This window comes from Ptychodera flava, chromosome 4 (assembly GCF_041260155.1).
Source record: "Ptychodera flava strain L36383 chromosome 4, AS_Pfla_20210202, whole genome shotgun sequence".
NCBI lineage: Eukaryota > Metazoa > Hemichordata > Enteropneusta > Ptychoderidae > Ptychodera > Ptychodera flava.
The window spans coordinates 38,330,826-38,341,162 of record NC_091931.1 but is presented as its reverse complement, the minus strand read 5'-3'; the positions used below and the strand labels follow the sequence as shown (position 1 = coordinate 38,341,162).

The window sequence follows — 10,337 nt, the reverse complement described above, 5'->3', positions numbered from 1 at the left end:
ATTAGAGTAATATGGAAGCGGTCCCTCGCTTTGTAAACGCCTCTGTAAGACTCTAGATCATGCAACAGTAAAATATTAAGATCGGAAACGATCTTCAGTGGTGTATTTCTATTTAAAAACTCATGTAAGGCTACGAACATTGAGACAATATACTCGACACGTTATGTCACTGAGTTTACTGCATGCAGTTACGGTGAACAAATGGACTTTGGATCTTTAGCGGTCACGTTGGTTGTTCACAACGCTATGTACAGTACAGCAATAAAACATCACTAAAGTGATCGATATTGTATACCCATATATACCAGCAACAAGTACAATGCCTCACACAAAAATTACACAGACCATGATCGGCAAGCCAGAGCAGGACACGGGAGACGCTGTTGCATCGATAAGGGAGGACGGTCACCGCGTTGACGTACACGAATATAAGAGAATCCTACCCACAATGTACCGGCCCAGAGACAGACTTGACCCCCACGACGAAGTTGGCCCCTCTGTTGGTCACTATTGCTAACTCGTAATACGTGGCAAGAGATAGTAAAATGACAGGAAAAATAGACGAAAAGAGCGGGTTTTCTCAGCATTTGACGGGAAAATCCTGTGACTGCAAGTACAACGGTCATGCCAGTGACCGTCACGAGCATACGCAGCGCGACGACTGCTTCCCTTTAATACCTAAATTAGGGCAAACGTCCCTGTGGAAGTTCACATCTTCTACGCCTTCGTCACAGACCAGACTCATATCTGTTACCGACGGTTTACGACACTGGGTTGGCTTTACGTGCGCATTGAAGCCAGGCGAAGGTATTCAGCGCGTTGAATCAAATACGTTTATGTTGACAATGCCATTTGTGATCAGGTCAAAGGTCTTCTTGGTAGAGAGTTCGCCACGTACCTTCCCTCTACAACGTTGCCTCTGTGCAAAATGTGATAGGGTTCTTGTGCTACGTGTTTAAAAATGTATAACGACTGTAAAGAATCGGCGTTTCGATTATCTTTGTAGAACACGTATTGAACAATGGAATGTCATTTATCAATAAAGCATATAAATTATTGTAAACTAATCTTTGATACCGAAAAGCGCATGTTGATCGGCAGGTTACCAGCATGTATCAACATATCTCAAGCGGCTTGTTTCTTCGGAAAAAAAAAACTATTAAAGAAATATTATATCCGCCGTTCCAAGTAGATCGACTTAATCGTTTATTTGTGACGATTGTGCATTGTGTGGCTGTAGCCAAACCACAATAGGAAGACAAGTTGTTTCTTTATTTCGTTATGCAATGACCTGAGACCGATCATCATTCGTCCACAGTAGCCCTGATGCGTCGCGTCGCCGAGATTCCTCTGTCCTCGCATGACAAACAATGCATGTCCTCGCCTAATAAACAATGCAAGTTTTGAATAGGAGATATCGGTAACCTACTATGCTCGGAGGGGGGGGGGGTGAGTTCGTACAATTTTTCGCCCAAAGATTCCTTACATCTTTGACGCTTTCACAGAAACAATACCAAAAATGTTCATTTTCGTGTTTCACTGATTCTTCCAACACAACGTTTTGCACCAAATCCCGTTTACTAGCCGTGAGTAAAAACAATTAGCGAATGCGATTGGGTCTAATCAACAGCATGAACGTCCGGCATTCGCATAGTCAGCTATAGGCACAATGTCTCTGACATACGTTTCCTCTCGAACGTGACCAGAAAAACAATGAGTTAGTTGTGTTTATAAAAAGGACTGCCACCGACGCCTCAGGTCGCAACCGGGCAGTAATGTACCTCCACTCACAGTGGAGGGACTGTGCTCTAATGCAGGTAAAAAGAAGATTGGTGAACAACCGTATGCTTGTCAAAGGTTACCCTTCAATAGGGATTTAGTTACAAAACTATTTACAGCTTTTAGTATTAGACTCGATTAAAACTAATATAGCCACTTCAATGCAATCTTTAAACGACCTATAAAACTAAAAACCACAACAGCAAAAAAAAAAGTTGCTTGACTTTTGCTCCCCCTATAATGCGTTACTAGCACAATTAATTCGCATTCATTTGATAGTATGATTTGACCTGCTTCAGTGGCCAAAAATAATACCCTGATCAGCCTCCATGGTCAACTTATGAATCTATAGCATGTCGGGGATTTGAGATTTTTGAAGAAAATAACGTATTCTCCCAGCCCCTCTCTAAATAGCTGGCAAGCAAACCAGAATGACGTTGCTATTTTCTGTTGCTGTGCTGTACTAGATGAAACCCGTCCACTTGAATCAATGCCATTTGTTGTCATTCAAGTTGTAAACACTTTGTATTATACCAATCACGTGCAAATTGTCAGTATTAACAAACGAAGACCTTTGAAGATGCAATTACGACGGTATCAAACACAAAAGTTTATTCACGCCTAGCCAAATTTAAAGTCGGGATTTGAGTTCTTTGCAATTTTGAAATTCTTTGATTTTTTTCCAAAGCTGCCGATGCAATTGAATCATGTCCATCAACACCCCCCCCCCCAAAAAAAAAACCCCAACCCAACAAAACAACCGGTAATGTCTATAAAATACCTTGTGCAACAATGGGGTGAATTCATCCGTTACACACCTCATAACCCATCAAGGTCGATGCATTCAGTTACGGTTGATTCTTGTATATCGCGGCCTAATTGCATGTTTTAAGGTACATGCATTCCATATTTGCAGTGAAGTATGCTCGTCCCATTATTATTTACTGAGTATACCAAGTATACTCAGTTAATAAAGTAAACGGAGCGCAAAACGAACACATCTTTCCTATCGACCCACAATTAATTTACGATGAACATTTATTCTGACCTTGTCTCATCAGAAACATGTCTTCAGCAGGTTGAACTGAGGACAACAGGGGATCTAACGATGACATTTAAAAAGATAGTGATATATTATGGACGAATACTAACACTTCCTTCCGCGACCTAATTATCGCCAAAAGGTACATTCTTACCTAAAAAAGTCGACAATTTTTCATGAAATTTGTTTGATGCAAGATACTACTTATATCATTTGACATGTTGAAAGATACTGAATAAATGGGTGACCATGCATATATTGGACCCCGGTTTCAAACAAATTAAATGAAACCATCGTAAAAATGAATTAATGGTCATGACCATTCGCGATGGTTTCGTGTATCGTGTCTAAAACCGGGGTCGAATATATGCATGGTCACCCATTCATTCAGTATCTTTCAACATGTCAAATGATATAAGTAGTATCTTGCATCAAACAAAATTCATGAAAAATGGCCGACTTTAAAGTTTTGCTAACTTAAATCTTTTCAGAGTTCCTTTCGTCTCACTGCGAGGACACTCTGATCGCATGAAATTTAACCACTGCCCTCAGCCTTTTCTTTGAGGAACTGTTCTTTGCCTGAATAACCGCCAGTAATTTAATCCGGTGATATACGGGAACGGACATATATTACTGGGGGTTCGTGTATATCGAAGATGGGTCAACGGTTTTGAACGTCGAGTGTCATAAATGTGCATGCATTTTAGGGGAGCGTTTTCTTGTAACATTTGTCACGCTTTGCGTGATAGATATAACATACCTGTACAAGCACTGACTAAAAAGTGTGCTCTACAGTCTGCCGTTGGTGGGCAATGTCTGATGTACCTCCAATAAACCGAGTTAAAACGAAGTTTATACAGTCAAACCTGTGTATGGTGGTTACGAAAGGGACCGAGAAAAAGTGACCACTGTACGGAGGTGTCCTTCCTATAGAGGATGAGTGTGGCATTACTGTTAGTATTTGTGGTGTACAGAGTGGTGAATTTAGTGAAAGATAACAGTGATAATAAAATTCAAGTTCATCTCTTGAAAATTAGGATGAATGCATCTTATGTATGTAACAATTGTGAGGCACACATACAATCGGTCAAAATTGACGCATTTCAGCGTAAGGATTATTTAAAATAGACTCATTACAGTCCAGGAATTTTTGACAGAGGTCATTCAGAGTCAGTTATGCTGACCATTATATACAGGTTTTGTACCAAATAGGAACTGTTTCATGTGGCCTCTGACCACATTAGAGAAATAGGTGCACCGTAGTATGTCAGCTTTGACTGTAACCTACATATGTTGATCAGCCAGCGTATGTATTATTAAAAATAGCGCTTGACATTGCTTCAGATAAGTCTCGTAATATATGTGTTTGGGACAGTTATAACGAATTGTACTGTTTTCAATGTGCTCATAACAATGCCATGCTGTAATGTTTTTTAAAAATATATTTCGCTAATCAGACAACGACTTTTTGATCACGTGATCCGCTCAATTCCCTCACTCTTCCATTCGGTCGTGACGTCGACGCATGAAATTGTTGCAACAACCTTTTCTGTGTGACGATTTTAGTTCTCCCGTATCATTTACAGGCCGGGCGCAAGTCAATTGATATAAAAGGCACTTATTTAGAATGTGTGTATGATTATTGGAAATTGATCTGATGCATGTACTGTTTTTTTCTCCTCCTCGCAGCTATCAAAATGTCTCTACATCTTGCTGTTAATGCTGGTGTACCTGCTGTTGGAATCACTGCCTCTTGCAATAGTCGGTCTGCTGCCGGCGGTGGCGTTTCCACTCCTAGGTATTGTACCTTCCATATTTAGCTCCACTGTTCACCTAGCGTAGGGAAACTAGTGTACCAACATCTGTATGTATATCTATCTGCTGTCTGCTGTCCGTTAAATATTTCAAAAATGATTGATTGGATTGAAATTATATCAATTAAACTGAAGGCTAGATGTGATCAGATCTTGTTCTGTGTGGCTTGCATGATCTAAAATATCATCAACAGTGACGGGGTTTCTTTCGGCTTTAGGAATACCGCTAGACTTGGTTCAAGTCTGTGATTTGTGAATGTTTAAATGGAGTGAACGCAATGATTTGTATTTTTGCTTTCATGTGAAACGCGCGCGTGAGTGGAGTGGACGCGATGAGTGGGATGAACGCAAATGCGATAATCGTCGCCGGTTATTCAAGGATGGAAAAAGACACCGTCCTGTGAAGAAGTAGAGTTTGCCGTCGGTACAAGTCACGACCCCTTTCTGCACACTCATGTGAGTTGCAGATCATGCAGCAATCGGGCATTGACTCTGCTGAAAAGCCTCCAGCAGTTTCGACAACAGTTCAAATCTACACAATCAAACATTGGGACCAAAGAAGAAGATGTCAAGCGGTTGGTCCCGTGCGAAAATCAAAGGCCCAGCAAAAGGGTCCTAATAATGGCTGGAGCTGTCAATCATTTGTATTTGCCTGACGTCACTGTGTACACAGTCCGTCTGGCCGCCGGTACTTTGCAAGAAGTCCAAGTCGGTGATTCCGGCAGAAACTAACTCACTATACTGCGCAGACTCAATAGTAACGCATTCAATCGCTGGGAAAACCTGGCCTGGGCTACCAAATTCCGAATAAGTTTTTTACGAAATAGGAGAGACACAAGAGAAACTATAATGATTTTATCTTTTAAAAATTCACCGACTTGGACCAAGTCTAGAATACCGCACCAACCAGCATACCGTTTCTCTTGTGCATGACGGTGTATCCCAATTCAATATTTGCTGTAATTATGTATCGATATGGCCAACAGGCAACCTTTTTGTTTCACACTTTTTCAATATTCAAAGCCATTGCCCCAGATGTGTCAGAACTGATTTTGTTCAACGTTGACAGACACTGTCAGTATATGATGATATGCGTGTTCACGATTGTGTCTCTACGTCACCAGATAAGGGAGCCGGGTGGAGACTTTACCAACATTTTCTGTGTCGAATATCATTACCCATATCATTACCCGAATATGTTTTAATCGATTTCTTTACCTTCATCGATTTGATTTTCAATGTGGTAATATTACTGGTGGCCATTTTAAGATAAGTTTCCACAACCAAAGCAATGACTCACATGTTAGTCAACTGATTTCATTCAAAGCTGGTAGCAAGACACTACTATGACATCATTGTGAATATCAATTTGTATTGCGATACGATCTTACATGGCTGCAGGATGACTCGACATTACCAACAATTCAACATTGTTTTCATGTCAGGAGAATTTACTCAAAATGGCCTATACTAGTTGATTTCAATGTTCATTGATATGATGACTCGCACTGTTACTATGACAACACTTTTAGCTGGTCACGCACTAGGATAGGCAATGGGTCATTGCAGTTACGAAAAAAAACCTGATAAAGGTCACGCAGAAATGTTACAAAATTTAGCATATGAAATCGTCTGGTCTTGATGGAAACGCCAATTTCACAAACATTACCCAGATCTGTACGCCATATCTTGGCAAAGTTTCAAAATTAGAAAATATTTCTTCGATCTTCCTCCGATGCGACAGCATTTCCTAAACGTCCACTTAGACCGTATTACAGAAAGGGGTTTTGAAAGATCACGATCGCTAGTTAGCATATTCTATGTTATGTTGGTATTTCTTTGACAATTATTAAACACGATTGGAACTAACTTGGGATAATTAGATAGTGAAGTAATGTCGGTTCAATCTGCAAATGTAAGCTCATCTGCTTTTCTTTTTAAGTTATACACTTGTTTTATGAGTAATTTGTAATATTTCAACATCCAGTTGTAGGGCACCTAACACTTTTGAGAAATTTGAAAAAATTGTAAGATCCAATTATTCCAAATCAGTTCCAATCGTGTTATTTGCAGATTTGAATTATACCTTTCTCTTTCTCCTTGAAGTATTACCTTTGTCTCCTTCAGAAAGTACATGAATACTTAGTTTACTCTCTTCTATTTAACACAGGGATAATGGATGCCGCCACACTTGGCAAGGCTTACTTCTCCGACCAACTCTTGTTCATCATCGGTGTCTTGATTATCTCATCAGCGGTAGAACGTACAGATCTGCACAAGAGAGTCGTTCTGCGTTCTCTGTTACTGTTTGGGTCGAATCCTTACGGGTAGGCCATGAGCACCTCTGTTTTCTGGAAACTTACAATCGATATACTGACCGACAAATGTAAAGCGATTTAAAGCGCATTGATGTCCAATATCTTTTTGTTAGAATTTACTTCCAATATACTAAATGACTCCATTGCTCACTTTATAGCAAAATATACATATTATCCACATTGAAGCGCCACCACTGATACTACAGATGTTTTGCTGTTTTAACCACAGGCTTCTACTTGGCACCTTCATCATCAGTGGTTTCCTATCGATGTGGTTACCAAACGTGGCAATGATGAGTATGATGCTACCCATAGGACAGGCACTCGGGGCAGAACTGGATCGCCAGATGGAAGAAAAGGTGAGGGCGTCCAAAGCAGTGTTAAAACATGACACGTATATGATTATTAAAACACCGGTGCAATACGATGATAAAGTGAAATAGAGGCTAAACTACCTGAAAAACAAACTGCGGAAAGTTGTGACTGATTTACAGACACGCTACACGGATTAAATGGACTAACTTACCAGATTCATGGAACAGACGATTATAAAGGTGCATACCTACTGACACCATGCAAAGTATTCATTAGACAAGATGAATCCCATGCATTTTAATAATTATCAACGATTTCATTTGATTGCGTTGTCATTAAATCCGAATCCTAACCAAAATGATTGGTGCAATTAATTCAGATGAGATAAGGCGTACGGTACTGTTCTTTGCCTCGGATTGATCATTTTTCACCCATTTTATTCAATTTGGTTTCCCTAGAGTACAGACATGGAAGAACTTGGAACCGTGGGAGAAAAGGGTGAAATCATCGCTAATCAAGCTGTTGCCGACGACCTTAAGTAAGCAGTCCATGTGCATTTGAAATACCAGCAAAAAAAAGTGAAAGGGAATATCGCCAGTCAAGTGAAACTCTTAAAGTAATCTCCATACATTTTGCATTGGAACTATCTCTTGGGAACAAAAGTTTTAATAGATATAGCTTATATAAAGCCAAATGATGTTGTTTGTACACATCTTTACATTGTAAGATTTTTTTCTATGCCTTCTTCGCACCTCCTAGGAATTGTTGTTATCGTAGAGGACAGTAAGAAGCAAGAAAAAGAACGATTGACAGAAAGTAACAGGAAGAAGCCTATTATAACCAGTTACTTACTGTTGAGCATGGGTTATGGTAATACCATTGGAGGTTCGGCGACACTGATAGGAACTATAGTCCCCATCGTGGCAAATGCACAGCTATCAAGGTACCGTTCCAAGTGATCTCTCTCTCTTTCTCTCCTTCCTTATATGCATGCATGCATCTATCCAGACAGAGAGACATACAGACAGACAGACAGCCATGCATGCATACATACATACATACATACACACACACACACATACATACATACATACATGCATGCATGCATGCATGCATGCATGCATTCATACATACATACATACATACATACATACATACATACATACATACATACATACATACATACATACATACATACATACATACATACATACATACATACATACATACATACATACATACATACATACATACATACATACATACATGAATGAAAATAGAAATGAGTATGTATAGGAACAGTTTTCAAAAAACATTAATGGTAACTAGAGAAATATATAGCCAATACAAAGACGCCATCAGTAAACATTTGTTTGTTCGTTATTCCAATAAATATCTTCCTGATCATCATGCCGGAGGGGAAACCACAGCAGCTTAAGATAAATACTATGGTGATTTAGCGTCTTTCCATTTTATCTCTTCGGATGGCCAGGATCTACGGACCAGACAGCGTGATAGAATTTGATGCATGGATTCAATTCGGGTTACCCCTGCAACTGGCGTGTTTAACGCTTGCCTACATCTGGCTGGTGTTTCTTATGTGGATATCGCTTCGTAAACAAAGGTGAGTGCTGATCAGCTGACACTAAGACGTCACCATAGCCCTCCGCTAAGCAGTTTCTTATTTACATCTAAATTACATGATAGGTGAAGGTTTGAGATTCAACGCTAAAACAGAAACGAAATTACCCGTATTCCGCTTAAAATGTCACAATAACAAAATCAGATTCAGACTGTAGTAGTAATTGATGTGATTTGCCCGTTTGACTTTATTAAAACAAGACAAAATATGCCAACAGCCCCTTTACCCCGTTTAGTTTTCGACCTTTCTGCCCTGCCATTCAGAATGCAACTGGTACAATAAAGAAAAATCTGTTAAAATGAAATAAAATAAAAGTTCGAGCCAATTTCGACGCTTCTCATTTCGGTGAACAGCAACGACGTCGACATTGGAACACTCGTGAGTGACGTCATGAATATCCCTAGCACGCTTGCAATCAACTGACGTCAAGTTTGTCCCGCTTACAGACGAAACAAAGCAGGGAGGAGCCAGGATGAGGACGATACTAAACAATCGGGCGGTGGAGATGACAAGGTGAAACAGTACGTCAGATCTGAGTACGCAAAGTTGGGAGGCATGAAGTAAGTATCGGTGTATGGGTAACATATACCCTAAGTCGGTTTCTGCAAATCGAAAAAGTTTCAAAATACCGAATACTGAACATTTGTGTGATTGATAAACATAGAAAGCCCCAATGGTGTCTTCGCACCCTTAAGGCAGTATGCGTCTCGAAAGTGAATGATAAACTTCCGCTCAAATTTTCCTCAAGAGATCTCTCAATAAACCTCTTTCAAAATCAAGAATGAAAATTGGAGTCACCGTGTAAATTTTGATACTTTAGAAACAAATTACAAAGGAAGTTTACCGATATTTGAAATTCAAAATGGCCGCCATCCCTGTGTTAACTCTATGGATAAAAATAAAGTTTTCTTACACCAAGATCTTTAAAATGAACCCCCACAAGAGTTAGATCAGAAAAGAATTTGCTTAGTTTGATAGTCCAAATATATGTACCCGAGGCACATTTTACATTAAAAACATCATTCTCTCAAGTCGTCGTAATGATATATGTCAATATCAACAATACCGTCTTCTCTGTTGAACTTAGGTGGTCGGAGGTTGTAACTATCTTCCTGATGTCAACATACGTACTGCTGTTGTTCTTTGCGGACCTGCAATTCATGAAAGGATGGAAGTCGCTGTTTCCCAAGGGGTATGTTGTGATAATTTGCTCGACAAGAAACTAATCTCAGCAACAGTAAACATTGGTCATCTACTTCTGGAGCAGTTCTTCTGACCTGGGAACAAATGTATACACACCAATTTAATGATCATTTATACCATTATTACTTAGTCTATCATTAATTAATTTAGTCAAACAAATAAAGGAAGGACGCTGGAAATTCAGTAAATGCACGATCGCATTCGAACAGACAACGTATACGGCA

The 10,337-nt window shown here is 39.6% G+C and overlaps 1 protein-coding gene across 1 annotated transcript in view; it reads left to right on the top strand.

Moving 5' to 3' along the window:
* Positions 1–346: 346 nt before the first annotated feature.
* Positions 347–10,337, top strand: part of LOC139132275 (Na(+)/dicarboxylate cotransporter 3-like) — a 14,402-nt gene continuing 4,411 nt past the window's right edge. The window contains exons 1-9 of the mRNA XM_070698664.1: positions 347–499; positions 4,511–4,619; positions 6,806–6,962; positions 7,183–7,347; positions 7,727–7,806; positions 8,028–8,211; positions 8,761–8,892; positions 9,357–9,470; positions 9,998–10,102. Of these exons, the coding sequence (XP_070554765.1) occupies positions 347–499; positions 4,511–4,619; positions 6,806–6,962; positions 7,183–7,347; positions 7,727–7,806; positions 8,028–8,211; positions 8,761–8,892; positions 9,357–9,470; positions 9,998–10,102 (1,199 nt within the window). The remainder of the gene's footprint in view (positions 500–4,510; positions 4,620–6,805; positions 6,963–7,182; positions 7,348–7,726; positions 7,807–8,027; positions 8,212–8,760; positions 8,893–9,356; positions 9,471–9,997; positions 10,103–10,337) is intronic.